The following is a 26683-nucleotide window of genomic DNA, read 5'->3' as shown; positions in this document are numbered from 1 at the left end:
TGTGGGGCCCTGAAAAGGGCCGATTGCGTTTGAGGGTGGCCCTGAAAAGGGCCGGTTGTCCACGTCTCAGGAGAGTGGTAGGCGTTCACCCCAGACCAGGCACGGCTTCGTTTTCGTGCGGTGGAGTGGCTGGCGAGTACTCCACAGACCGGGTTTTCTCCACGCCGGTGGAGTGCCGGGAGGTGTGTAGGATTCCGGGTCGTCGGAGTCCGGAACTTCGGTCTGCGTGGCCTGTGACCACTGGCTCGGCGGGGACGCCTGTGTCCCTCTGGTCTCGGTCGGCGGCTCCCACTCGCTGTCGGTCTGCGTCTCAGCTCCACTGGTCGTAGCCCGGACCTGCAGCCCCCTGTGGACCCGTGATGGCGGTACGGTCTGTGTCCCTTGATGGCGGAGGTCCCCCGGCGATGGTGGTAACGGGGACAAGAGCGGTGGTACCGTGTACCGTGGAGACGTGCGGCGACGGAGACGGATGTCCCACGTAGTCAGGTGGGCTCTCGGCGGTCGTGTGGGCGGCCACGGCGGTGAATCGAGCCGTATCAATTTCCACGCGGCAGGATGAGATTCCTGCGGCTACACAGGCTGAGGCGTTGGCAGCGACGAGCGGGAAGTAGGCGGCTTGGTACGATTCCACTTACGCAGCGTTATCCAAAAGACTCACTTCTGGTAGCTAATACCGGAGTATAGCGGTGTGAAGATTGTCGAAGGTACCGTCGCTGCTGGCCCTTTATATACCTTGCTTGCCGAATTTCTCTTACGAGAAAGATCAGCCGCCTAGCGGTGTCGGTTTGTTATTATCCCGGGTGTCACTCCTGGAGCGCGTGCTTGTTGCGCGCGGGCGCTCGCCCTGCCGCCAGTGCTCTTGCCTGGCGGGGCGTGTAGAACGGATTGCCGTTCGGTAGGCGCGTGTGTATTGTGGCGGTTGCGTCGTCGGACTCGGGGCGCTCGCAGCCGCCACACTAAATTTTATTTCAATTTTATTTTAGAATAAAATATTTATTATCATATGTATTTTATTGTATGGGTAATTCTGGGGACCGAAAACAGAAACGGAAAAGTGCTTTCCAGGACCATATGCGAATATAATTTAAAAAAAAACAGCTCTCTGTAAAAATATCCGTTTAATTAACAGTAGTTTCTATTACCGAAGAACTTATGCGTTAACAGTCAGTGGAATGTGTGTTTCAATACGATAGACATGTAAACGAAGATCTTTGCCAATATCTTTAAACTCGATCAAAGTTATTTATTTCTTACCGATTGTGAGATGCACTACGATTCGCATTAATTTTAACTTGAAATGTGACTGTACGAGCGCAATACATCCTCTTCTTTATCCTTAAGTAAAGATATTCCCTGCACGTTATTTTCAACTCGTAATAGTAACAAATTGCAATTACAACCACCAAATATTATTACGGCAATCTATATCGCATACTGAATTGGAAGAGTAATTTCGGAGACTACGTTATATTCGACTATACAAGCACGTCATATACATTACTACAGATTTAATACTATAATGACTATATAATAAATGCGTGAATAATCCTACAATTTGATCTTTGTTTCACAATATACAATATGAATTATATTACCATCAAGAGCTATGATTTTTCCGCTGTATCATCCACTACTCTTGTATCAAATACTACATACATTTTTCTTTTTTATTATATCTTTTTCTTTACAGATATAATACACGCCGTCTTCGAAAAGCACTAAAGCAAACATTTTCTATTCAATATCCACGATCGCTGGCGTTTTACGGAGAGTCCTGGCGCGTTCCGTTACTCGTATCATGCGGATGGATCACTTATCCTTGTTTAACATTCGGTAAGCAACAAAGATAAGTGATGCAGAGAGAGGCGCCAACGGCGCCAACGGGTCATGTGATCAGCCTTCCGTGATTGGCTGGCAACAATGGCCGTGTTCAGGAAACAACTGCTGAGTGAGCTGCCAGTGATTTTTAGTATGATTGGTTCTTACCTTTGGTTCTTCTCCGGATCTAATGGTAAGAACCAATCATAATAAGCGCTCACTCAACAGTTGTGTTTCCTGAACGCGGCCATTCTGGGGTGCGTTCCGATTTTCCACCTGGGTGCTGAAAATCTATATTGCACGTGACATATACTATAGGATTTTTAGCACTCGGGTGGGAATCCGAACGCAGCCCTGTATTGACGTCGCAATATCGCAATGTCCACCTTACTACATATTGTTGCCAGCCAATCACAGAGGGTTGGTCACATGACCGTTGGCGCCTCTTTCTTCTAGAGATTCTCTAGGGCGCGTTTCGTTACTCGCATGACACGCATAACGCATGACTTATCTTTGTTGCTCACCGAATGTTAAATAAGGTTAAGGGTCGACAGGAGTAACACTACCGACCTCTGTCGGGTTGCTTAGCTGCGAGTCCGTATTTTATTTATTATAAATTTTTTAAGAGCCAAAATGGAAAATCCGGCTATGTACCGGGTTGCGGCTGATCTTACTGATTAAAACGAGCATAAGTTTAATGAGATTCGTTAATTAATTTGGCTAAAATTTGGGAAAAACCGTTTCTAAGCAGCTTTGCAAGCCTGAAAAGCTGCTTAGAAACGGTTTTTCCCAAATTTTAGCCAAATTAATTAACGAATCTCATTAAACCCGGTACATAGCCGGATTTTCCATTTTGGCTCTTAAAAAATTTATAATAAATAAAATACGGACTCGCAGCTAAGCAACCCGACAGAGGTCGGTAGTGTTACTCCTGTCGACCCTTAAGTGATGCATTAAGCCCGGTCTACATAGGCCGCAGTTCGCAAAACGCAAGACACACGCACAGTCTACATGTCAATCTAACCTCTATTCACAGAGAGGTTAGATTGACATGTAGACTGTGCGTGTGTCTTGCGTTTTGCGAACTGCGGCCTATGTAGATCGGGCTTAAAGGCTGGTCTACAATGAGATGTATCGTTAGATCATAGTCGTAAGTCATAAGTCATAAGAGCGCATTCAGCTGAGTCAGTCAACCAATGAGAACGGGCTGTTTCGGAAACTGTCAGAGCCAATGAGAGCAGAGTTAGGCTGAGTTAGGCGGCCACGTTAACGACGTAATAGTGCGGAATAGTTCGGAATAACAGAATTTCGCTAAGTTTAATTAACAGAGTATCGCTAAGTTTAATATATTAATATTTTTGTGTGTTAAAATTAGTTTGTTACGGTATGTAATCTTTTTTTATTCAAATTGCTCAATATTGCACTAAATAAAGTTTTCTACATCAAAGGTACAAATATTTCTCTTAATTGGAATCATAACCAAGTTTAGATCTGCACGCAGGTAACATGACAAAACATTGAACAAAATGTTTCACTTTAGCACAAATAAAAGTTATCGCTAATACTATTTTTGGTCTTAATATTACAACTAAAATAAAAAAAAATGCTCTTAAGGTATTAATAAGTAAAATAATATAATAATAATAATTGGACAAAACATAACTGCGTTTGGCGTGACCAACAGCACCCCACCGACTACACCCTGGCCATCTGTGATATGCCTGACATTAATTTTCAAGAAACTTTCTCTGAATGGTTGTTCGTCATCATCTGCAGTCGCGCCAAAGGTTCCAAGAGGTGTTTTTATGCGTTCTATATGGCCTGGCTTTGGTGACACTGGTCTCAAACTATCCAGAAGTTCTTTTTCTTCGGGTGGTAGGTCATCCTGGGACTCGTGATCGTGGTAAGGGTCAGGGCTGGGCGCATCCGTGGTCGATGCGCCTCCCGGGCGTCCTTCTCCTTTCGCCGGCACCCATAACTACTGACCGGAATAAATGAAAGTACTTCCGAGCCTGTTAAATTTGCTCAGCTCGGACGGCGTCGTATCGAATCGCGCCGCTACCGACGTAAGCGTGTCTCTGTCACCCACCGTGTAGGCAATGGTGTTGATGGGCTGCGAGACACGGCCGTGCTTTTTCTCTTGTATCGAGGAGCCATCTTTACTCTCGTTATCAGAATCTTTCGAGAGTTTATCCACAGATTTGAAGCGTCCTTCGACCTTGTTCCGCAGAGCGTCCAAATCGAAGGGTGCCGTAAATCCATGATCCACGCTACGGTTCTTGCTCCTGAAATAAGATGCTGAGAGATTTTCCGTCGATTTCGAGGTCGTGACGTCCTGGGACATTCGCCTGGACATTCCAACGGTCGTGTTCTGTCACGGGGCAACACTGCCGTGACCTTTTGCATGTCCAGGCGGAACCGTGAATCTATGAGTGGAAGAAGACAGTGGAAGACTATTAAATTCGACTATTCGGAAAATCCATCAATAACTTCCATTATTCTTCGTATGCACTTGTACTGATTTTCAGTCTTCACTCTCTTCTTCAGTGAGGCTCTTATAAAGTTAATCGCAGCATCAACTTCCAGATTGGCAGATTGCTCTTCCTTCCTCTCAAATACGTTATCCATCCTTTTAGCAACTTTCTCCATAAATTGTAGACTCTTGTCCATCTTCAGGTCAATTTCTGACTTCCTCTTTTTGGTAAAATTGTCCGAGGGCGGCACAACTACCTCTGCACCTGCGGTGCTCTTAAATTTGGTTTTTGCTGGAAGCACATTGCCCCGTGCAGGCCCCGGTTGCATTGCGGTCCTGGTTGCAGGGGACACTTGGCCTACTGGAGATTGTGAACTCTGCGACTTATCGCCTGAAAACAAAGTGCAAACTTTTAAGAACACGTCCAAGTGAGAACAGCCAGAAATAAGTGCTGGCAGCAATATACTTACTACTAGAATGATCCACCAAATTTGTGTTCCACAGCTGACTGGAGTAATCAAAATCACATGTTGAGTCATCACATACCTCGACAGTAGTGCTAGAGGTGGTGCTATCACCACTACTGGGGCCCACCACTATTTTGCTCATGTTGCCTCTAGTACTGAAAATGAAATAATTATTAGTACATACAAGTACAGTTGCGCTCATTAATGCCTGGACACCGAAAATTGGATACGTTTTGGAAAGTACCCCTCTTCGTCTCTTTGTAATTGTCCCCCTTAGAAAGAGACGAAGAGTGAGTTTCCGAAACGCATCCAATTTTCGGTGTCCAGGCATTGAGCGCGACTGTACAATGAAATAGGCTATGCATTCAGAGGTGCAATAAATATACTCACGGTCTTGGCACATAATGCGGTATTGAGAAACTCATTTCTCCATAAAATCGAAATTCTTGAGTATCTGCGCTGGCACCTGATCCTGATGGTATATATTCACGTTTTCTTTTGTGCTCACGGCTCCACTGGGTCCTCAAGAATTCCCCGCGTTTCATGGCTTGTTCTCCTAGAATATGGAAAGAGTTTAGAGAAAGGTCTCAAATTATCAACCCTATCCAAAGGGTCCACAATCAAGGAGATTGCAAAGAAGCTGCGGTCCACTTGACGCTACAAATGCTTTAAAGCGTTCTTCTTCTTCTTTCTTCATTAAAAGAAAGGAGAAGAGGAATGCATCGAAGCATTTGTAGCGTCAAGTGGGCCGCAGCCATAGCACTCTAATAGTAGCACTCAAGCATTATTTTGAATAACATCAGATTTCCTATAAAAATACCTGTTTTTGGGTGGGTCAACAAGCCACCAATTTGAGTCCATATTGCAGGTTTGTCCATGGCTTTGTACGTCTTAGTACTCTTATTGTACAGGCATGGTTGTCTCTCAACAATTTTGATGAGCTCGAGGTCATCGAGATCTGGATCCATTTCGTCAAATTTAAGAAAGTCGCGTCGATCTTAATCGAGATGGTGTTCTACGTGGTGATGCTTTTGGCGAACGCAAGCGAGGTGATCCTCTTCGAGGAGAAGACAAGGGAGATCTGGATCTGGAACGTAAAATCGACGTGGTGACACTCTTCTCGGGGATAATCTAAGTTATTTCGAACTAGATCTAAGCGGGGGCGAATACCTTGGCGATCTTGATCTCGACACTGATTTTTTGCCGTACGCCGATGTCACGTACTTAAAGAAATTCTAAATTCCGAACTATTCCGCGCGCTACTATTACGCCGCCTAACTTTGCTCTCATTGGTTGGTCGTAACCATCGTAAGTCGGTGTCATAAATATTGGCCAAATGCCAATATTTATGACACCGACTTTACGATGATTACGACAGAGTTATGGCAGGGATTAAGACGGGGTTATAACTATACCATGGACTATACAAATGTCAGCTAGGAGCATGCCTGACAGTTTCCGAAACAGCCCGTTCTCTCATTGGTTGCTTGAATGCGCTCTTATGACTTATGACTTACGACTATGATCTAACGATACATCTCATTGTAGACCAGCCTTAACGGAACGCGCCAGGACTCTCCGTAAAACGCCGGCGATCGTGGATATTGAATGATGAAAATGTTTGCTTTAGTGCTTTTCGAAGACGGCGTGTATTATATTTGCAAAGAAAGAGATGTAATAAAAAAGAAAAATGTATGTAGTATTCGATACAAGAGTAGTGGACGATACGTCGGAAAAATCATGCATAGCTCTTGATAATAATATAATTCATATTTTATATTGTGAAACAAAGATCAAATTGTAGGATTATTCACGCATTTATTATATATGATAGTCATTATATAGTATTAAATCTGTAGTAATGTATATAGCGTGCTTGTATAGTCGAATATAACGTAGTCTCCGAAATTACTCTTCCAATTCAGTATGCGATATAGATTGCCGTAATAATATTTGGTGGTTGTAATTGCAATTTGTTACTATTACGAGTTGAAAATAACATGTAGAGAATATCCTTACTTAAGGATAAAGAAGAGGATGTATTGCTCGTACAGTCACATTTCAAGTTAAAATTAATGCGAATCGTAGTGCATCTCACAATCGGTAAGAAATAAATAACTTTGATCGAGTTTAAAGATATTGGCAAAGATCTTCGTTTACATGTCTATCGTATTGAAACACACATTCCACTGACTGTTAACGCATAAGTTCTTCGGTAATAGAAACTACTGTTAATTAAACGGATATTTTTACAAAGAGCTGTTTTTTTTAAATTATATTCGCATATGGTCCTGGAAAGCACTTTTCCGTTTCTGTTTTCGGTCCCCAGAATTACCCATACAATGAAATACATATGATAATAAATATTTTATTCTAAAATAAAATTGAAATAAAATTTAGTTTTTATTGAAATTGAGTACCGTTAGACGTATGTGTATTTATTTACTTCAATTTTTGTTCAAGTTTATTTGCGAATTTACAGACGAGAAAGAAAAGCTTATTGCTTTAGAATGAACTGGAAACGAAAAGAGAACTCGACATAAAATCTCTTCTGCCGAGTACGCTTCATCGGCCAAATCTTCCAAAAGACCTCGTACTTCAATAAACACAGGTATTTGTAATATCTAAATAATATTAGTGTAGGTCGTAGTGTGTTTACATTCATCCACGAGGGTATATATTTACAGGACATAAAAAAACAGATCTCTCTACGAAGGTACAGAGGAAAAAACTACGCTTTAATCGCGCAAACGATGGACATGCACGAACGTATATTTTACGAAGATGATTTGCTACTCGAATAAAAACTATTTTGTACTTTTATAGAGAAACTATAGTTTATTAAAATCGAGTTTCTTACAGCAATTGTTGAAATCGATTTGCCAAAGATTTTGGCAAAGACGCCAATTCTTCTCGAAAATGATTCAACTCGTTCCTTCGTCACTGAGAGTGTTTGTTTGTTGGGGATTTTGCCATTGAATATGGCTAAAATTGAGCTTGAAAAAGCTAAAGCGATCGCATTGTCTCCAGCAGCGGATAATAAACAAATTGGACAAGACGTTGATCTTACGTGCTCAAACAAGTCAAGTCTTGCAATCCAAAGTGTGTGTTTGTCGGAGATATTGCCATCGAATAAGGGAACGGTACCAATACCCAAACATGTACCTATATCCGAACACCTTTATTATTTATAAGTATAACGCGAATTAAAATCAAAGATAAAAGTATTTTTTCTTGTAGTTTGAAACTTCAGTTATAATATCCAAACGTTTATTTTCCTAAATTTATATTTTTTTAAAGGTATCCAGACACAGATACGTGTTCAGGTATTGGTACATTTCCTATGCTTAAGTGTTCGGGTATTGGTACCGTTCCCTTACAACTGATTCAGAGCTCAAAGAAGCTGAAGCGATCGAATTGCTTTCAGAAGAGAATAACAAATTAACTGGTACGACTGTCGATTATACATGTTCCAACGAGCCACAGCTAGCAGCCCAGAGTAAAAGTGAGCACACTTTCTGAAAATTTACTCTCTTTTGGTATTCGATGTCCTTTTTGAGAGAACACTGTAATAGACACTGTCGTGGGAATAATGCAGAGTAATAACGTTGGAAGTGGTGCAGCCGCACAGACTTGCATCCGATATTTTTTTTCTCTCGTGTTATATTGCAAGTTATATGATAAAATCTTATCATGGCTGAATAAAATGTTCCTTAGATACTTTTCATTGATACGTTTTGGATACCCTCTGAAGTTTATGAATTTTTTAATAAAATTACTTCATTGACAATCTCGCTTCTGTTCCTCTATAGATCTATGTTAAGCAGTATGACGATTTAAAATACTTCAATAACTGTACGGTAAAAAGCGTCTTTTTTTTGTATTTCAGTTAACGGTGAAAAATTTCTTCTTTCAATATTATTTTTTAAAAAAATGACAATGGATACTGCAGGATCACCTTTATAAATTTTGCGTTTGATCATAGCAACTAATTTATTGAAATCGAATAAATTTCAGGAAATGATGATGTCTTTTCTCCGGAGCTTCTCTCGCAGACACCTACTTCTCTCGAAAACGTTGGAACCCTCTGCCTTGTCGAGGAAATTGTTCATTTATCGAAAACATTTCCGGCAAATAATGCGAGTGAAGAGTCCAGTCAGACTGAAGAGTGCGAAATGTTTCCGGCAACTGATAATCAACACACTAACCTATTTGTTGATCAGATGTCCTCGAACACCACATTAAAAACTATGCCAACGAAACTTTCTGCAAGTGTTTCGCAAAACCCTGATGCATTTGAAAACTCGGCTATTCTAAGCAACCCTGATGCATTTGAAAACTCGGCTATTCTAAGCCTCACTCCGATTTCTCTAACAAATTTAACAGTTCCTGAGGAAGGTTCGTACATTAAGTAATATAGGTTTAAATAAATAAGGCATTCTTCATCAATTGATATTATCCGGAGTGTCATTCCAGTTTTGTACGATTATCAAAAGTATATATAACCAAAAGTATATGTAACATTTTTAAAATAAAATACAAAAAGTCGCTTTTGCGCTTGCTCTAAGATAAAATAGATAATATAATTAAAGTTAAATTTGTGAATGATTTTTGCGACTAAAACTTTTTACCTTTTGTTTTTGTGCACACTTCTTATTGCTTGGCGAAACTAAATATGTGGAAAGGTGATTTTTCGTTGTCGAATTTAGGTAAAGTGTACGTAAAATAAATCTGAAAGATGTTATAATTAAATGAATATAAAGTGGCCCAGTTGATGACAATTGCAGCGTGTGAAGAATTTATGAATATGTATTTAACTTTTGGTTTGTTTCTTTTGCAGATAACAGTGCCGATTTTAATAATAGCGCATGGGATTGGGATGATATTGCGTTGAATGTTTACAAATCTGTGCTTCCATTACAAAAACAAAATAATGACGTAGACGAAAGAAGAGACACGGAGCTTCCGATTCCAAATTGTTGTACAAGCGAAGGTTAGATGTCCGATCTGTAATATTTTTTATTTCACAACGCTTTTGAACAACTTCTTCTTTCTATTATAGATGCTAACCGATTGATTAGCGAGGTCTCTAACGAGCCCGATCTTTCTGATAAGGAGAATGACAGTCGCAGCTCTGTCGTCTCTAATAACTCCAGCGATTTTTCGTACGTGCCTGATTTTGAGAGTTCGAATGATAGCATAGGACAAAAGGAACAGCATGATAACAATAAGAATAATGTTTCTACGACATCTCAAAACATATCGACGGATTTGGATGCTTCTCTTACAGTCAATAAAGTTGGACACAGCGCACCAGACGACGTGGAAATGTTCGTAAAAAGCGCTGAATCTGGAATTAAAAAGAACAAGACAGTGTTTTCTGCAAGACAGAACAAGGGAAGTTAAGCCGACATGTTATCCGTAAGCACAAAGATGAAGAGGAGGTAGTTCAATTTCTGAACTTTGAGAAAGGATCTAACGAACGGAAGAAAATAATGGAAAAAATTCGAAAACGTGGACAATTCTATTTTAATACGAATAGAGCTATTAATACTGGAGAACGAAAAGTTACGCGAAGGCCGAATGCCAAGTATAAAAAATTTGCTACAGATTTCGCGACGTGTCCATCATTCCTTGCTGATTATGCAAAAACTTCTCTTCGCACCATTATCGAAAATGCGCGAAAAAAAATTCTGCAAAACGAAGATCGATTCTGGTATCATCAAAGAGATTAACCGGCCGGATTCATCCTAAAGCATGCGATATACTTCGGAAACGGATTTTTCCTACGATGCAAGACGACAATGTAGCAAAATCGATACGCTATGACGAACTCATTATTCTTTTTGGCAATAAGCTATGTCAAAAGTACAAGGATCCCCACTTCTATGACATGATTCGTCAAAAACTTCGACAGCTTGGACGTTTTCTTCTAGAAGTGAGGAATCACGCCACAGAAATTTCTGACTTTTTTAGCATTTTTTATCCGAGGCATTACGATGCCACAATCACTGCAGTTCAATCCCTTGCTGGTCTAAACGATTCGGGAACTGGCTTCAAAATACCTTCTCTAGCCACGTCCTTGGGTACATTGATTAAACAGATCTGCAGGTTGTGCATTTCGGAAAGGATTAAAAAACATGATAAAGAAAAACAAACATACGCTGAAGATTTTTTAAAACTCCTGACCGAAGACTATAATTCAAGTGTTGCTCGAACAGCTTTAGAAACTCAAACCCGTAAAAAAAGGCAATTGACTGTAATTATTCCGTCGACAAATGATATTCAGAAACTACAAGTGTATCTCCGTGACAAATTAAGGAAGAATTGTGAAGCTTTAAAAGAACATTTTTCGAAGAAGGCTTGGAATAATTTAGCTGCCAGTAGTCTGATTTCTATTCAGCTATTCAACAGACGTCGAGCAGGCGAAATCGAACGGATATTAATTAATGATTTTAAAAATTATCAAAAAATCGACGAAGACACAATTGGCGAAGCTTATACGAAATTTTCAATCGAAGAAAAGAAAGCAGCACAAAAATACGTGCGATTCACAATCCGGGGAAAGTTGAACCGTACAGTACCAGTGTTATTGCACAGGGAACTTCTAATGTGCTTAGAACTTCTTTTAAAAAACAGGCATTTGGCAAACGTAAATAAAAACAACCCGTATTTGTTCGGTATTCCGGGTACATTCACGGGAGATTATAAGTACCTCAGAGCCTGCGATTTAATGCGCAAATTTGCAGAGGAATGCGGTGCTGCAAAACCGAATACTCTAAGAGGAACTATTTTGCAAAAACACATAGCTACGATGTGTGTAAACTTCAATCTTTCCGAGAATGAAGTGTCTGATCTTGCAAGCTTTTTGGGCCATGCCGACCGTATACATAAAGAGCATTATAGGCAGCCAATAATAACGAGAGAAATACTGCAAATATCAAAATTGTTAGAAGCTGTACAAGGAAAGCAGAACGATTCTGGAGACGATTTGGACGACGACGATGATGAGACTGGTGTGAATGAGTCTGGTGGTGCTACTTTCGTTGCACCAGATAAAAGCGTTTTTATTGATGACCATGGAAATTCTGCAACTGCATTTGCTTCTGTATCTGAACCCGAACAGGAATCAGATACAGAGATTTTTGCAGAATCCAAGGCGCAAAAACAAAAAAAAACGATCAAGTATGTACATAAATAATATTCGTATATTCATTATAGTCCGATTAGTTAGTTCATGTATCTTTTTTTCAGCTTCACCGTTTGGAAAGTGTAGCCGTTGTCGTTGGGATAACAAAGAAACAAAAATAGGATTCCAAGCTTTTGAACCGTGGATTAACCAAACGGCCAAAACCAAATTGCCGTCATTACAGAAAATACAAGATGTAAAAGATGCTAACCCAGGAGTTTTTGATAAACGAAATAAGGTAAACGTCCCAATAGCCAACCATGTCCCAGTTCCCAACCACTAAGGGGAATATTCCACCTAATTAAGAGATTTTTCGATAAAAATAAATAAATAACCACTTAATTGAGTTCTACGATTTATAATCTATGCATAGGACAACGGTTAAAATAATCCTTGCGCTCTTTGTAGTAATTTTTTCGAGTTTCTTGAGAGTGCACGCGCTGCCCCGGGAAACGAAGCGCATCTGTAAGCCAGTTTGTTAAGAATTGACGAAGTTCAATTGTAACTATGTCGCCTTTATCTTTTATATATATTGAACAAGTTATAGCTTTTTATATTAAGGAAGATGTAGAGAATGCAAATCTAGGGTCGAAATTTAGTTAGAATTGCCGATAAATTGTTAATTTGCATGGTTGGATACTCGGACGTTTCAACCGTATGGTGTACCAATAGCGAACCAAGTGGCTGGATACTGGTACAACCAGGCGATCGGGTAATGTCCTAATTGCCGGACGCAACGAACTCAGCGGCCATAACCTTGATGGAAATTAACACGAACGATCAGCATTGACGCGTGGCATTGTTTACTAGTGTGCTTAAAGTGTGTTTAAAATTACGCTAAACTGAGGCGATTATTCGCAGTAAGTATGATATCTAACATTTTACAAATTTGGCTTCGTCGAACGAGTTCGTTATTGCTATTATGTAGTCAGCAGATTGTTCACATTGGAAAAGTCTTGAACGTAACCTCTAAAAAAAGTTGTCTCTGCTTTCATCTGCGACTGGTTGGTAATAGGGACATCGAGTGGCCGGATATCGGGACATAACAAAAAACTGATGGCCGGGTACTGGGACACATCGAGTGGCCCGGTATCGGGACATAACCAAAAACTGATGGCCGGGTACTGGGACATTTCCTTTTCTCGCATTTTCCGAAAAAATTAAATCAACTATTACCGATGGAACTAATTATTGGATGGTTTCCAGAAACTAGAAAATCCAAGCTTTCGTTTCGTCGTATCCGCTTATAAATAAGATTTGTTAATATATATAAAAATTCAATTTCAATTTTCCAGGCTTCTTAAATGGTCCGCTATTGGGACGTTTACCTTACTGCAACAATGAAAACATGGGTCAGCAATCAAATAAAAAAAAAACAACGGAAAGAGAGAAAAAAAAGAAAAGAGGTAGAGAAAATATCTTACCGATGACAAACCTGTTTATAATTATAAATGTAAAAATATAAAAAATAAATGTAAAAATATATAAAAATGAGTCTAAATTATTCTTTCTTACTATGTGTTTTTAAAATTAAAAGTCCTGTATGTAGGAGATTTAGGGCCGTAAAGCCGGTATTGATGGGATAAAGCCGGGATTACGATGAACTTAACGTAATGGGACGCGAAGTAACGTGACGTGAACTTACGGCAAAAGTACATCTGTGAAATTACGATCGCCGTAACGTGAAGCAGCGTGCATTAAAAAATGATTTGACAGCGTTGTTAAAAGGTTGTGGTGTGAATAGAAGCTTTGTTGTCATTCTGCTTGGTAATTCCAAATGAATTCTGCTATGAGGCATTATCAGTTTTTTAACTTAATTTTGGCCGGATATTTGTATCTTCAACTGCGGAAGAAGAAACGAGTACGAACCGTTGGTGTGAGAAAGATTTTTCGGAGAAGAACCCAGTTTGGTGATGGACATAATTTACTAGAAGAACTCCGTTTCCGTGATCCACTCTTTTTTGACGTAGAACTACGTCTTTGTCGACAGTAAGGAGGGGTATAAGGGGGGGGTAAATCTAGGCACAGCCTGCAACGAATGCAACGAAAATATGTCACACTTTGAACGTTTGTATCTTCGAAACTAATAATCGTAGAGTAATCATTGACATCTCATTTTAAAGCTTAAGAAGTCCCATTTATGATAAATCCAGCCTGAACTCTCTATTTCTTCTCGTTTAGATATAGTAGCGTTAGAAAGTTTAGCTAAATTTCTCGTAGATGCAACGAAAACATGTCACACTTTGAACGTTTATATCTTCGAAACTAATAATCGTAGACTAATAAATGACATCTCATTTTAAAGCTTAAGAAGTCCCATTTATGATAAAACAAGACCGAACTCTCTATTTATAACCGATTTTCTTGAAATGGAATTATTATAAGAGATTTTTCTCGAAAAATATTAAAGGAAAATATACTTTATTATATAGTTTTTGAAAACTCTCAATGTAAGCTAAATGTTTTCGCAATTTAATAAATAAATAAATGAATGAATAAATGGATAAATAGATTTAATAAATAAATAAATAAATGAATTAATAAATGGGTGAATGGATGAATGGATGAATGGGTGAATGGATTTAATAAATAAATAAATAAATGAATGAATGAATGAATAAATGAATGGATGAATGAATGAATGGATGAATGGGTGAATGGATGAATGGGTAAATGGATGAATGGATTTAATAAATAAATGAATGAATGGATGAATGGATGAATGGATAAATGGATGAATGGATGAATGGATGAATGAATGAATGAATAAATGAATGGATGAATGGATGAATGGATGAATGGGTAAATGGATGAATGGATTTAATAAATAAATGAATGAATGGATGAATGGATGAATGGATGAATGGATGAATGGATGAATGGATGAATGGATGAATGGATGAATGGATAAATGGATGAATGGATAAATGGATGAATGGATGAATGGATGAATGAATGAATGAATAAATGAATGGATGAATGGATGAATGGGTGAATGGATGAATGGGTGAATGGATGAATGGATTTAATAAATAAATGAATGAATGCATTGCCTATATCGCCCTTGTCACACTTTGAACGTCACACTTTGAACGTTTGTATCTTCGAAACTAATAATCGTAGAATAATAAATAATATCTCATTTTAAAGCTTAAGAAGTCCCATTTATGATAAGACAAGTCGGAACCCTTTATTTCTTACCTCTTCGATACAGCAGCGTTAGAAAGTTTAACTAAATTTTTTGTCGATGCAACGAAAATATGTTATACTTTGAACGTTTGTATCTTCGAAACTAATAATCGTAGAATAATAAATAATATCTCATTTTAAAGCTTAAGAAGTCCCATTTATGATAAGATAAGTCGGAACCCTTTATTTCTTACCTCTTCGATACAGCAGCGTTAGAAATCACCACACACACCACACACACACACACCACACACAACACACATATACACACGTTGTTGCTAAAGCTCTCGATGAAAGCTAAATACAAACAAATTTAAACAAAATAAATAAATAAATAAGTAACATATAAATAAAATAAATATATAAAAAATAAAGAAACAAACAAAAACAAACAAAGAAAAAAAATAAACAAAAAAGAGCACAGTAAAAACTGTGCCGCAAGCAACACGTAGAACTACGTCAACTATCAATAATGATGAATTCAGCGCTACAGCCCTGTGTGGAACTTGGCCTCTCTTGATCACGAATACTTTAACATGAAATAATGACAGTTGACGTAGTTCTACGTGTTGCTTGCGGCACAGTTGTTACTGTGCCCATTTCTTTTTTTTAATTACACAAGGATGAATGTCGAAAGGTAAGATTTAATGATTGTCTAGTACAAAATATAATTATTTTTACAAATTAATGTCTGCTTTCCTACATTCTGGTACCTCTTGATCTTGCTTGGTCTACTGATAAAGAAACGTGAAAGATAAATAGTTTTCTGGTATAGAGTTTATTTTTATAAATTATATGTTTGTTTTCTTAGATTCGAGTATCTCCTGAGCTTGGTTGGTCCACTGATAAAGAAGCGAGAAATGTACACTGCTCTTTCACCCACTCAGAGGCTTGCTATGACATTGAGGTAAGATCATCAATGTTTGCTTATCTTATCAATTTCTCAGGAGTCGATTCAATGTGTAAATTTGTTTTGCAGATTCTTGGCAGCAGGAGACAGTCAGCATACTCTGAGCTTTTCCTATCGATGTGGTCAGAGCACTGTCTCTCAGATCCTGGCCGAAACCACTCGAGCACTTGTCAGTGTATTAAAGAGTGTATTAGTGAACCCTCCAGCAAATGAAGCGGAGTGGCGTGAGGTGAGTGGTGGATTTTGGGAAGAATGGCAGTTTCCTCATTGTGTGGGGGCTATCGATGGGAAGCACGTTCAAATACAGGCCCCACAAGCTTCCCAAAGTGTTTATTTTAATTACAAGAAGACATTTAGCATGGTTCTATTGGCAGTTTGTGATGCACACTACAATTTCATCATGCTGGATGTAGGAGCAGAAGGCTCATAAAGTAATGGCGGAGTTTTTCAATCGTCTGAAATAGGTCGGCGATTGAATGATGGATCCCTTAACTTGCCGAATTCAAGTCACCTACCAGGAACTAATGTTGACATGCCCTACTTCCTTGTAGGAGATGCAGCTTTTCCTTTGAAACCTTTCCTGATAAAACCCTATAGCGAGCGCAACATACCCCATGACAAGTCTGTGTACAACTTCAGGTTGAGCAGAGCAAGGAGAGTAATTGAAAATGCCTTTGGCATTTTAGCGGCTCGTTGGAGGATTTTCTGTCACCCCATTATTGCTACAGAAGACAATGTGGAAAGCATCATTGAATGTGCTGTTTGCCTCCACAATTTCATCCGCAAGACAGGCGATAGGAAACTCAACCTACAATATTGCCCCCCTTCTTTTGTAGACCAGGAATTGCCAACTGGCGAACTGGTAGAGGGAGAATGGCATGACATTGTCGCTGGGGAGAATGGAGCCATCATTGATGGTCCACGGATGGGAGCAAGAAATGCTGCTCTTCGAGTTTTACAACAGAGAGATACACTGAAAGAGTTTGTAAATGGGCCTGGGGCTATGCGCCATCAAGACAATATTGTGAGGATCCGGCAAGGAATTATCTCCCTTCAGTAGCTGTAGATTCGGATAATTTGTCTAGTGTAATTTATTATTATGGTGCGTCATGTTGTTTCTCGCTTTTATTGATCAAGAGTTGTTCAGTTGCGTTCGCTATTTTTAAGATATTACACAAAATTCTTAATCCATATTTATACACACAGAAAAGTACATACTCTACCTGCAAGTAAATATTATTTGTTTTAAGTATTTGATAAGTTTATATATCAGCAAATCTACCGTATAAAGTCATCAAAAACATTTTTATACACACAGATTACATTTACTCAAAACATATTCTTATCTTAGCAAGTTTAGTACTTCAAAGAAGAATATTTAATTAATATACAGGGATTCGGTTTATTTACTACATAGAGTCTACGGAAGAGAAGCATATACTTACAATAATATTCTTGAAAGAAGAAAATTCTTGTTTTGCGTGAAAGTTGCGCTTTTCTAAGACTTGTACCAAGTACATCTTAAAACTATTATTAAGAAAATATTCTCTGTTGAAGAAAAGTATAACTTAAGACGAATAAAATAAAACTTTTCTTGGCTGTAGAATGATATTTTTATGTGTGTAGAAATCTTTCATTTCTCTAAACAATATAATTTTCATTTTGATTCAAGATACGACGCTACCTAAGACTTTACTAATATAATATAAATTATCTACTAATATAATAATAATAAAGATTTGCCTTTATTTCAAACTTTATGTGATAATAAACAGTATGCTAATTAACTTAATTGAAAGAAACATATCATTTGTATTGTAGAATATTAGAATTATGTATAAAGGGAAGGTAAAGTTGTATTTTTAGACTGCTAATTAAGATAGAAAAAATTGCAAAAACACACATTACACATCGAAGTAAATTCTTCGCATTTGGCTTTTGTTGCACAGAATACGTGTTATAAAAAAACCAACATTATCAAACAATTAACTAACAAATGTTTAACAAACGGAAAGTTTTTCGTCGATAACGCCGTCGTGACGAACGGAATTATATACGTTTCACGTCGTTATCGTTTGTGGCACTACTTTCAAATCTTCAGCTTCCTCTTCACAATCTTGAATGACAGACCTAAATTTCCTCCTGTACTTCAGTTTCAAACCCATGTTTGTTAGACTCTTGAGGCAAGATTCAACACTTTTGCCGATCAAGATATCTGGATCATTAATGTCAATTAAAGGTGGTAGTGATGGAGCAGCAGTATTAGATGTAGCCATGGATTTGTTCAGATTGACGAGAGTCTCTTTGAACATTTCAGCCGTTTCGTCCACCTTTGACTTCTTGCACCGACCTGTAGGTCCTAAGTAGGGCAAACTTGCAGCAGCTAATGATGAGCTACACCCAGGTGAAGGTGACGAGAGAGGAGAGCAGGTAGCAATCACTCTGAATGGAGCACTAACATCATCCAGTCTGCTCGCTCAATATTGTTTCTATGCTGCCTGAAGATGCCAATGACGGCGGAAGCGACAGCTCTTCATCTGTTGGCGACAAAGTTGGTGAAGATGTGGCTGCGGACACCGACGCCTTTGGTGGGAAATTATTCACAGATCTGCACCGGAAATAAAAAAATTACCCAATTACTCGAAAATACGTAGAATAACCCGAGAAAAAAAGATTATATATAATTATATATAATCTTTTTTCCCGGGAATTCACAAATCACCATATACTAAACTTACTTTCTTTTCCTAATGTGAGGTGTCAGAAACGACATGACAATGTATAGGGGCCATTCTGGACGGGTTGAGGCCGCTGCTCCAGACCTCCCCTCCTGCTCAAGAATACGCTTCTCCTTCGCGAACCTCTCACGAAGAGTATGCCACCTGGCCGTACAATCTGTGACCGATGCTAAAATCATGACACAAAAGATATAGGAAACATATATAAACTGTTTCCAATCAAGAAAAATGCAACATAACTGCAACAACTTACCATTCACTGTTTCGGCCACACTCTTCCATGCAGAGTCTTTTATTCCGGCATTCTTGAATCCTGCATGTGCCTTATCATATATTTCGGGATGCGCCCGCACACACTCTACTAATAAAGTGTCGTTGATCGACATATTCAATATTAAATATTGCTCCGCTATTTCCGAATGCGCAACACAATGTCAAATGTCACACTTGAACTTGAATGCAGCCGCGCGTCGACAGTCGAGAGTCGAGAACGTTGATTGGTTGAAAGAGTCACGTGAACAGCCCGATTCGACGAAACGCGACGTGAAGCTTGACATTGGCAAGCTTTCAGTCGCGTTGAGTTCTGATACTTCACGTCACGTTACGTAAAGTCGATCGTAATCAGCCGCATATAAAAACAATGTGTTTAGGTTTTACGTTACTTCGCGTCCCGTCGCGTCCCGTTACGTTAAGTTCATCGTAATCCCGGCTTAAGTACTACACGTGTGAACGAAGGGTCTTGAGTTCGAGTCCCGGCCGGCTCCGTTAATTTTTCCCGTCACTTACACGTAATAGAAAGAAGTTGAATCTCGTGTGAATGGTTCTTTTTTTCTACTCAATTTTTGTAAACAATGATATCGATGTCACAGAATCGTTAATGGTCTTGGCAACAGTTAACAATAAAATTTGCTGTAATGCTGTCCTACATTGGGATGCTAACAGGGTGCTATTTTCTTTTTTCTTCTTATAGATTGCGTATGACCTCAACGTCTTTATAACAGAAAAATTGTTCTATGTATAGTTTATTAGTAGATATTAATTTTTCGTTTCGCATTGTAACAGTACTTAGGGATGTAGATTTACTGAGTTATAAGAGTGATTCCTGGGATCATAATTTTTAATAGGAATGCCAATGTTTGCGCGTATCGCTAAATGTAAATTTGCAAATAATATGTGTCGATTTTTAAAGAAATATAACACTATGGCTAGTTATCAATGATATTTTAATTTTCGATTATTCATTGTAACGGTACTTATCGGTACTATGTGTTGTAAGGGTATTTATTGAGACCGCAGATGGGAACAATTTTTTTCAAAATTAGTCAGTGTCCGAATTTTGGCAAATACATATTCCCACATAATAGCGTATGTCCCATCAGAATTTGTATCGCGAATGGGAATGCTTATGGTTTATCTGTAAACTTTCCTTTTTTATTCTGCATTGTAACGGTAGTTTTCGGTATCAAGTACTGTGTTGTAAGGGTGATTCCGGGATCCTAACTAGAAATAATGTTAGCACGATTACTCGGTGTCAGCCGGCTTGTAAATGTGTCTGCGCTGGTAAATTGGAATCGACAGTAATCGATAAAAATTGAAAATTTCTTCAGTTTACGTACTAATTAAAAGACAATATTGTTTCTTGTAAAGGTATATACGAGGATCGCTTTCAGACGACAAGCGGTACTTCTTGGGACCATTCGGTTAAAATATTATTCTATGGTCAAAGCAATTGTTAATAAAGCCTCAACGTTGTAAATAGTGATTACTTGATTTATACTCGCCATTCTTTGATATTTAAAGTTAACCTGAGGCTCTGTACTAATAAATAAGAAAGAAAATAAGACTGCCGTTGAGAGTCGACGCGGTTGTTGTTGTGCAATTAATATATTGTTCAACAATAATTACACAAAATTACGTACTTACTGACGTTTTGACTCGAATTTGCGTCCTCTTTAATGTAAAAGTTGGTGTCATTTGTTACAGTAGATTTCTCTCCCCCAATATATCAAGTTAAGTAGAGTCAAAATTATTAGAGAGTCATCAAATAATTATATATTATTATATTCAATTAGAATTTGCTTCAATGCTGTCCTACATTGAGATGTTAACAGAGTGCTATTTTATTTTTTCTTTTTACAGATTGCGTATGATCTCAACGTCTTTATAACAGAAATCGTTCTCCTCATAGTTTATCAGTAGATATTAATTTTTCGTTTCGCATTGTAGCAATACTTAGGGATGTAGGCTTACTGAGTTATAAGATTAAATCCTGATATCATAATTTTTAATAGGAATGCCAACGTTTGCGCGTGTCGCTAAATGTAAATCCGCAAATAATAGCGTTACGATATGCGTCAATTTTTTAAAAAATATAACATTATGGCCAGTTATCAATGATATTTTAATTTTCGATTATTTATTGTAACGGTACTTATGGGTACTATGTGTTGTAAGGGTATTTACTGAGACCGCAGATGGGAACAATCTTTTCAAAATTAGTCAGTGTCCGAATTTTGGCAAATACATATTCCCATATAATAGCGTATGTCCCATCAAAATTTGTATCGCGAATGGGAATACTTATGGTTTATCTGTAAACTTTTTTTTTTAATTCTGCATTGTAACGGTAGTTGTCGGTATCAGGTACTGTGTTGTAAGGGTGATTCCGGAGTTCTAACTGGAAATAATATTAGCACGATTACTCGGTGTCAGCCAGTTCGTAAATGTATTTACGCTGGTAAATTGGAATCGACGGTAATCGACAAAAATTGAAAAACTTCTTCTGTTTACGTAGTAATTAAAAGACAATATTGTTTCCTGTAAGGGTACATAAGAGGACCGATTATGGAGTACTAACGGTATTTCTTGGGACCATGCAGTTGGGATGTTATTCTGTGCCTAAAGCAAACACTTGTAAAGTCTGATCGTTGCAAATCAAGAGATACGGTATACGGTAGTGTCTCACACCAAGTGCATGCGTAGCGCGACGCAGTGCGAGACCTCCGAGTCTTTACTTGAGCCGTTAGTTGCGTTTACTTGAGATTATCGGATTTCAATAATGGCTGAAGCAATCAAGTTTTGAGTAGGCTCAATCGATGACTTGGATCTGAATTATAAAAAAATAATGTTACAAAAATGCGTTACCTAACTCAAGTAATATGTGATATATTTAATTGGAGTTAGAAAACCCGATAAAAAATTATGCAATTTAATTTTTAAAAAATTTGATTGCGAAGAAAATTTAATGCAAAAAGCGCTGTTATGTAAGAATTTTCTCTTATTATATTACATCTTAATTAATTCATCAGTTTTAATTTATTAGCAAGATATTTAACCATCTCTTATTAGTAATGACAATTTTTTATTTGTTATTGATATCTTTTTTCATAATAATATTTTTATTATTAATCAAATGTTTTTCTGATTTGCGGCACAATTTAAAAATTTTATACATTTTTTGAAAAATATATGTCACTTGGGTTGAGTTAGTATATAGTGGGAGCTTTTCTGTTTTATAAAAGATATTATGGGTACCGTCATTTAAGTCATGATAAAGAGGACCGTCATTATACATAAAATTGTTTCAACCTGATTAAAACGGTGATTACATCATTTAGTTGCTATCAGTAGTTTATACTTTCGTACGTATATATTTTCGACAGAACACAAGTACGACCTGCCTCCGTGGCAAGAACGTTTTTTAATTTATATTTGATACAATGATTCTGACAACATCGTTTACTAAGACAAATTAAATGATGTATAACCAATAAAAGAAATCTACATTACAATTCTTTCTATAAATATAAGTCAATAATTATATTTTTGCAGTATGGTCCCAAAAAATTCCTGTAGCTCTTTGTTTGCGGTCCTCAGATGGAACCTTACATCGCAGAAAATGGTTGGGAAGATTTTATAGATATACGATAGAAGTGTGTTGATCTCTCTAACATTTCCCTCGCATTATTAGCGTTACGGTATATTAGATAGACTCAATATTTATCATTATATTTAGCATTTAGTTCTAATAATCGCGAGTGAATTCGGTCCTCATATCAACCGCTGAATCCTGGAAAACCAGGTCCCGATATCATCCGTTGAATATAGAGCGAATTATAGGGACCGGTACCTACATCATCCCTTTCATCTAGAACAATACCGGGTCCGGACCTCAAATGTGCCAAATGTCCCCATATTAACTCCTAGACCCCCGAAATGGACCCGATAATTACCCCTCCATAAATATATATATATATATATATATATATATATATATATATATATATATATATATACAGGGTGTCACTGAATGTTTGGTACTTTTCTCATATTTAGATAGAGCGAGCCAAACTGAGTCGAAAAGTCATGTACCATTTTGCAATTTTCGCAATAGTTGATGAGTTATTAATGATTAAAAATCGCCGTATTAGCCCGGTCCACCGCCATATCCAAGCGCGCGGCGAGATGCGGCCGCCCCGCGGTCGGCGCGCGGGCAGTTGTTTTCTACAAGCGGCGATGATTACGCACGAGCGGCGCGTAACGCCGGGCCCCCGTCCTGAGCGATGATAGTTTCTCGCCTTTTTTAAATAGAAATAAAATTTTCTAACATAGAAAAATTTTTTATGCGTACGTATGTACATACGTGTGTACATGCATACACAGGGAAATATCAATTGTACTGCTTAAAAAAGCGATTACTCAATTTACTTTTTTTCTTTTAGTAAGTAACGGTTGTCTTTAAGAAAGAATATTTTCTTGATAATAGTCTTAAAATGTACAAATTTTAGAAAAAGTCTTTATCATGTACTCGAAAGAAGGATTTATACTCCTTCAAAGAACATAATAAAATTTTATGAAAGAAAAGTCAAAATAATAAATAAAGTAATATGAGGACCCTCGAGATTAAAATAGGAGAAGTCAAGGCTATGAGGGTCAGAGGCAGATCACAGTGCGTAATATCAGAAATAACTGATTTATTCGTCGTTTTGATACATTACATCGATCCGTACGTTTCGGCTCAGTTTTGAGCCATCTTCAGCGGCAGTTACAGAAATTAAGTTACACGTTCTCCGTACCGTATGGTGAGTATACTGATTCAAAGTATCAGAAAAATAGACCAATTGATCCATACCTGTAAATTTGTTCAATTAATGTTGAGATATTAAAAAGATCCCTTAGGAAACTCACCATTCGGTCTGAAAAACGTGGAATACAGAGCCATGTACATAATAAATACTCTCTGCGAGAAGACTTGACGATCTTATCGACACGACACATGCACAGCAATGATATGAAAGGTCTTGCAAGAAGAGGCATGTCGTAGGTCAACACACCGGCGAGGATTATAACAAAGCACGATTTGACACCGTCTCAAAATGACACGGATTTTTTGCATCATGCATATGTCACGGTTTTGAGCAAATTGTAATCCATGCTCATGAACTTTGGTCGTTGGCAAATCGGGGTTTTACTATTGGTACATGTAATATTGTGACGGTGTCAAATCGTGCTTTGTTATAATCCTCGCCGGTGTGTTGACCTACGACATGCCTCTTCTTGCAAGACCTTTCATATCATTGTGTGTCGTGTCGACAAGATCGTCAAGTCTTCTCGCAGAGAGTATTCATTATGTAAATGGCTCTGTATTCCACGTTTTTCAGACCGAATGGTGAGTTTTCTAAGGGATCTTTTTAATATCTCAATATTAATTGAACAAATTTAAAGATATGGATCAATTGGTCAATGTTTCTGATACTTTGAATCAGTAAACTACTCACCATACGGTACGGAGAACGTGTAACTTAACTTCTGTAACTACCGCTGAAGATGGCTCAAAGCTGAGCCGAAACGTACGGATCGATGTAATGTATCAAAACGACGAATAAATCAGTTATTTCTGATATTACGCACTGTGATCTGCGTCTGACCCTCATAGCCTTGACTTCTCCTATCAAAATAATTAGCAAATCAAATTTTTGTTTTAATTTTATATGCTTAACTGAAGAACTGAATAATTAGAATTTAGAATATTATTTATTTTAAGTAATATTATCAAGAAAACATTCTTTGTAAAGATCATCGTTACTTAAAAGAAGAGAAAACTGAGTAATTGGTTTTCTTAGCACTAGAATGATAATTTTTTGCGTGTGCGTATACGGCACGCCGTTTTGCTATTTAATACCATCATAAAAATTCTACCAAATTAAATTGATACTCAAAGAAAAAAAATTATTATTATGTCTAGACATACTTATAATTCATCGAATTATTAATAAGCTATAATTGAAAATGCAGAATTAAAATTATGTCTAGACAAAATATTAATTCCGAATTTATTTTATGTTATGCTTAAAAAAAGGAAGAGAAAAAAAAATAATTATTTTTTCTTTCTGTGGCAAGAAAATGATAGAGCGCTATTATTTCCACACACCACCTTGCGGCAGATAGCATGGCGCATTTTTTTAAGTGCAATGGTACCCCCAGTAGGTCTAATCCACTTTGCATTAAAATATTCTCATATTTTAATGCAAGAACTGTTTGAAGTGCCTTTTTCCAAATGATTAGGCCACCTCGACCCATCCATCTGTCTGGATATCGCGCGTCTAAAACATTTCGCGCCTTTCGCGAAAAATCCGCAGGAGCCCCATCGTACTGGAAAATGCGCATTTTTCGCGACAGGCGCGAAATGTTTTAGACGCGCGATATCTGGACAGATGGATGGGTCGAAGTGGCACAATCATTTGGCCGGCGCGGTCGCCGGATATTAACGTGCTCGACTATTTCGTTTGGGGTTACATGAAAGATTTAGTCGAGTACACCGGCGTGGTGGTACAGAAACTGAGGTACGAGAAGAAATTCTCGCAGCTTTCGATACCATCACGCCGGAAATGGCGCACCGCGCGACGCGCAATATTAATCGAAGGGCCGAACTCTGTATACGAGAACGAGGAAGGCACTTCGAACAGTTCTTTCATTAAAATATGAGAATATTTTAATACAAAGTGGATTAGACCTACTAAGAATACCACTTAAAAAAATACACCATGCTATCTGCCGCAAGGTAGTGTGTGGAAATGATAGCGCTCTATCATTTTCTTGCCACAGAAAGAAAAAATAATTATTTTTTGGCTCGCGATCTTATATCGCGATTGCTATTTATGTCCGCAAAATTCACACGCAAAAAATATTATTCTAGTGCTAAGAAAACCAATTTCTCTATTTTAGTTCTCTTTTTTTAAGTAACTGTTTACTCTCTTTACTTAAAACAAGTAATATTCTGAATTCAAATTGTTTAATTCTTCAATTAAGATTATAAAGATAAAACAAAAATTCGATTTGCTTATTATTATTTTGACTTTTCTTTGATAAAATTTTATAATGTTCTTTGAAGGAGTATAAATTCTTTTTTCCAGTACATGATAAAGACTTTTTCTATTTGTGATGAATACATTTTAAGATTATTATCAAGAAAATATTCTTTCTTAAAGAACCCCGTTACTTACCAAAAGAAAAAAAGTAATTCCAGAATTACAATTGTGTACATAATAGAAATTCAAGTATTTAAATTCCGTACATAAGTAAAATTCGGGAATTACAATTATGTACATAATTTTAATTCCCGAAAATTTTTTATGTCATAACGTAAAATAAATTCAGAATTAATATTTTGTCTAGACATAATTGTAATTCTGCATTTTCAATTATAGCTTAACAATAATTCGATAAATTATAAGTATGTCTAGACACAATAATAATTTCTTTTCTTTGAGTATCAATTTAATTTGGTAGAATTTTTATGATGGTATTAAATAGTAAAATGGCATGCCGTATACGCACACGCAAAAAAATATCATTCTAGTGCTAAGAAAACCAATTACTCAGTTTTCTCTTCTTTTAAGT

The 26683-nt window shown here is 37.6% G+C and overlaps 3 protein-coding genes, 1 long non-coding RNA gene and 1 pseudogene across 4 annotated transcripts; 3 read left to right on the top strand and 2 right to left on the bottom strand.

Annotated features, from left to right (window-relative positions):
• Positions 1–3193: 3193 nt before the first annotated feature.
• On the bottom strand, positions 3194–7006 carry LOC139781891 (uncharacterized). The gene is made up of 5 exons (XM_071720779.1): positions 5929–7006; positions 5579–5845; positions 5149–5314; positions 4762–4913; positions 3194–4682 (listed from the first exon to the last, which is right to left on the bottom strand). Exons 2-5 carry the CDS (start codon positions 5724–5726, stop codon positions 4285–4287), a joined length of 864 nt encoding a protein of 287 aa, XP_071576880.1. The 5' UTR covers positions 5727–5845; positions 5929–7006; the 3' UTR covers positions 3194–4284.
• A 733-nt stretch (positions 7007–7739) lies between these two features.
• On the top strand, positions 7740–10840 carry LOC139781887 (uncharacterized). The gene is made up of 5 exons (XM_071720776.1): positions 7740–7860; positions 8186–8263; positions 8776–9156; positions 9599–9751; positions 9821–10840. Exons 1-5 carry the CDS (start codon positions 7740–7742, stop codon positions 10162–10164), a joined length of 1077 nt encoding a protein of 358 aa, XP_071576877.1. The 3' UTR covers positions 10165–10840.
• On the top strand, positions 10550–11959 carry LOC139781886 (uncharacterized). The gene has a single exon (XM_071720775.1). The coding sequence runs from the start codon at positions 10550–10552 to the stop codon at positions 11957–11959; it is 1410 nt and encodes a 469-aa protein (XP_071576876.1).
• Positions 11960–12053: 94 nt separating this feature from the next.
• Positions 12054–17106, top strand: LOC139781885 (uncharacterized; annotated as a pseudogene).
• Positions 17107–17764: 658 nt separating this feature from the next.
• LOC139781892 (uncharacterized) lies at positions 17765–22113 on the bottom strand. Its single transcript, XR_011720723.1, has 2 exons — positions 18785–22113; positions 17765–18654 (listed from the first exon to the last, which is right to left on the bottom strand). It is a non-coding gene; the product is annotated as an uncharacterized lncRNA (long non-coding RNA).
• Between the last annotated feature and the right edge of the window lie 4570 nt (positions 22114–26683).

This window comes from Temnothorax nylanderi, unplaced genomic scaffold (assembly GCF_030848795.1).
Source record: "Temnothorax nylanderi isolate EJ_2023f unplaced genomic scaffold, tnyl_v1.0 TNYL_tig0372_pilon, whole genome shotgun sequence".
NCBI lineage: Eukaryota > Metazoa > Arthropoda > Insecta > Hymenoptera > Formicidae > Temnothorax > Temnothorax nylanderi.
This window is presented reverse-complemented; position numbering and strand designations above follow the sequence as displayed.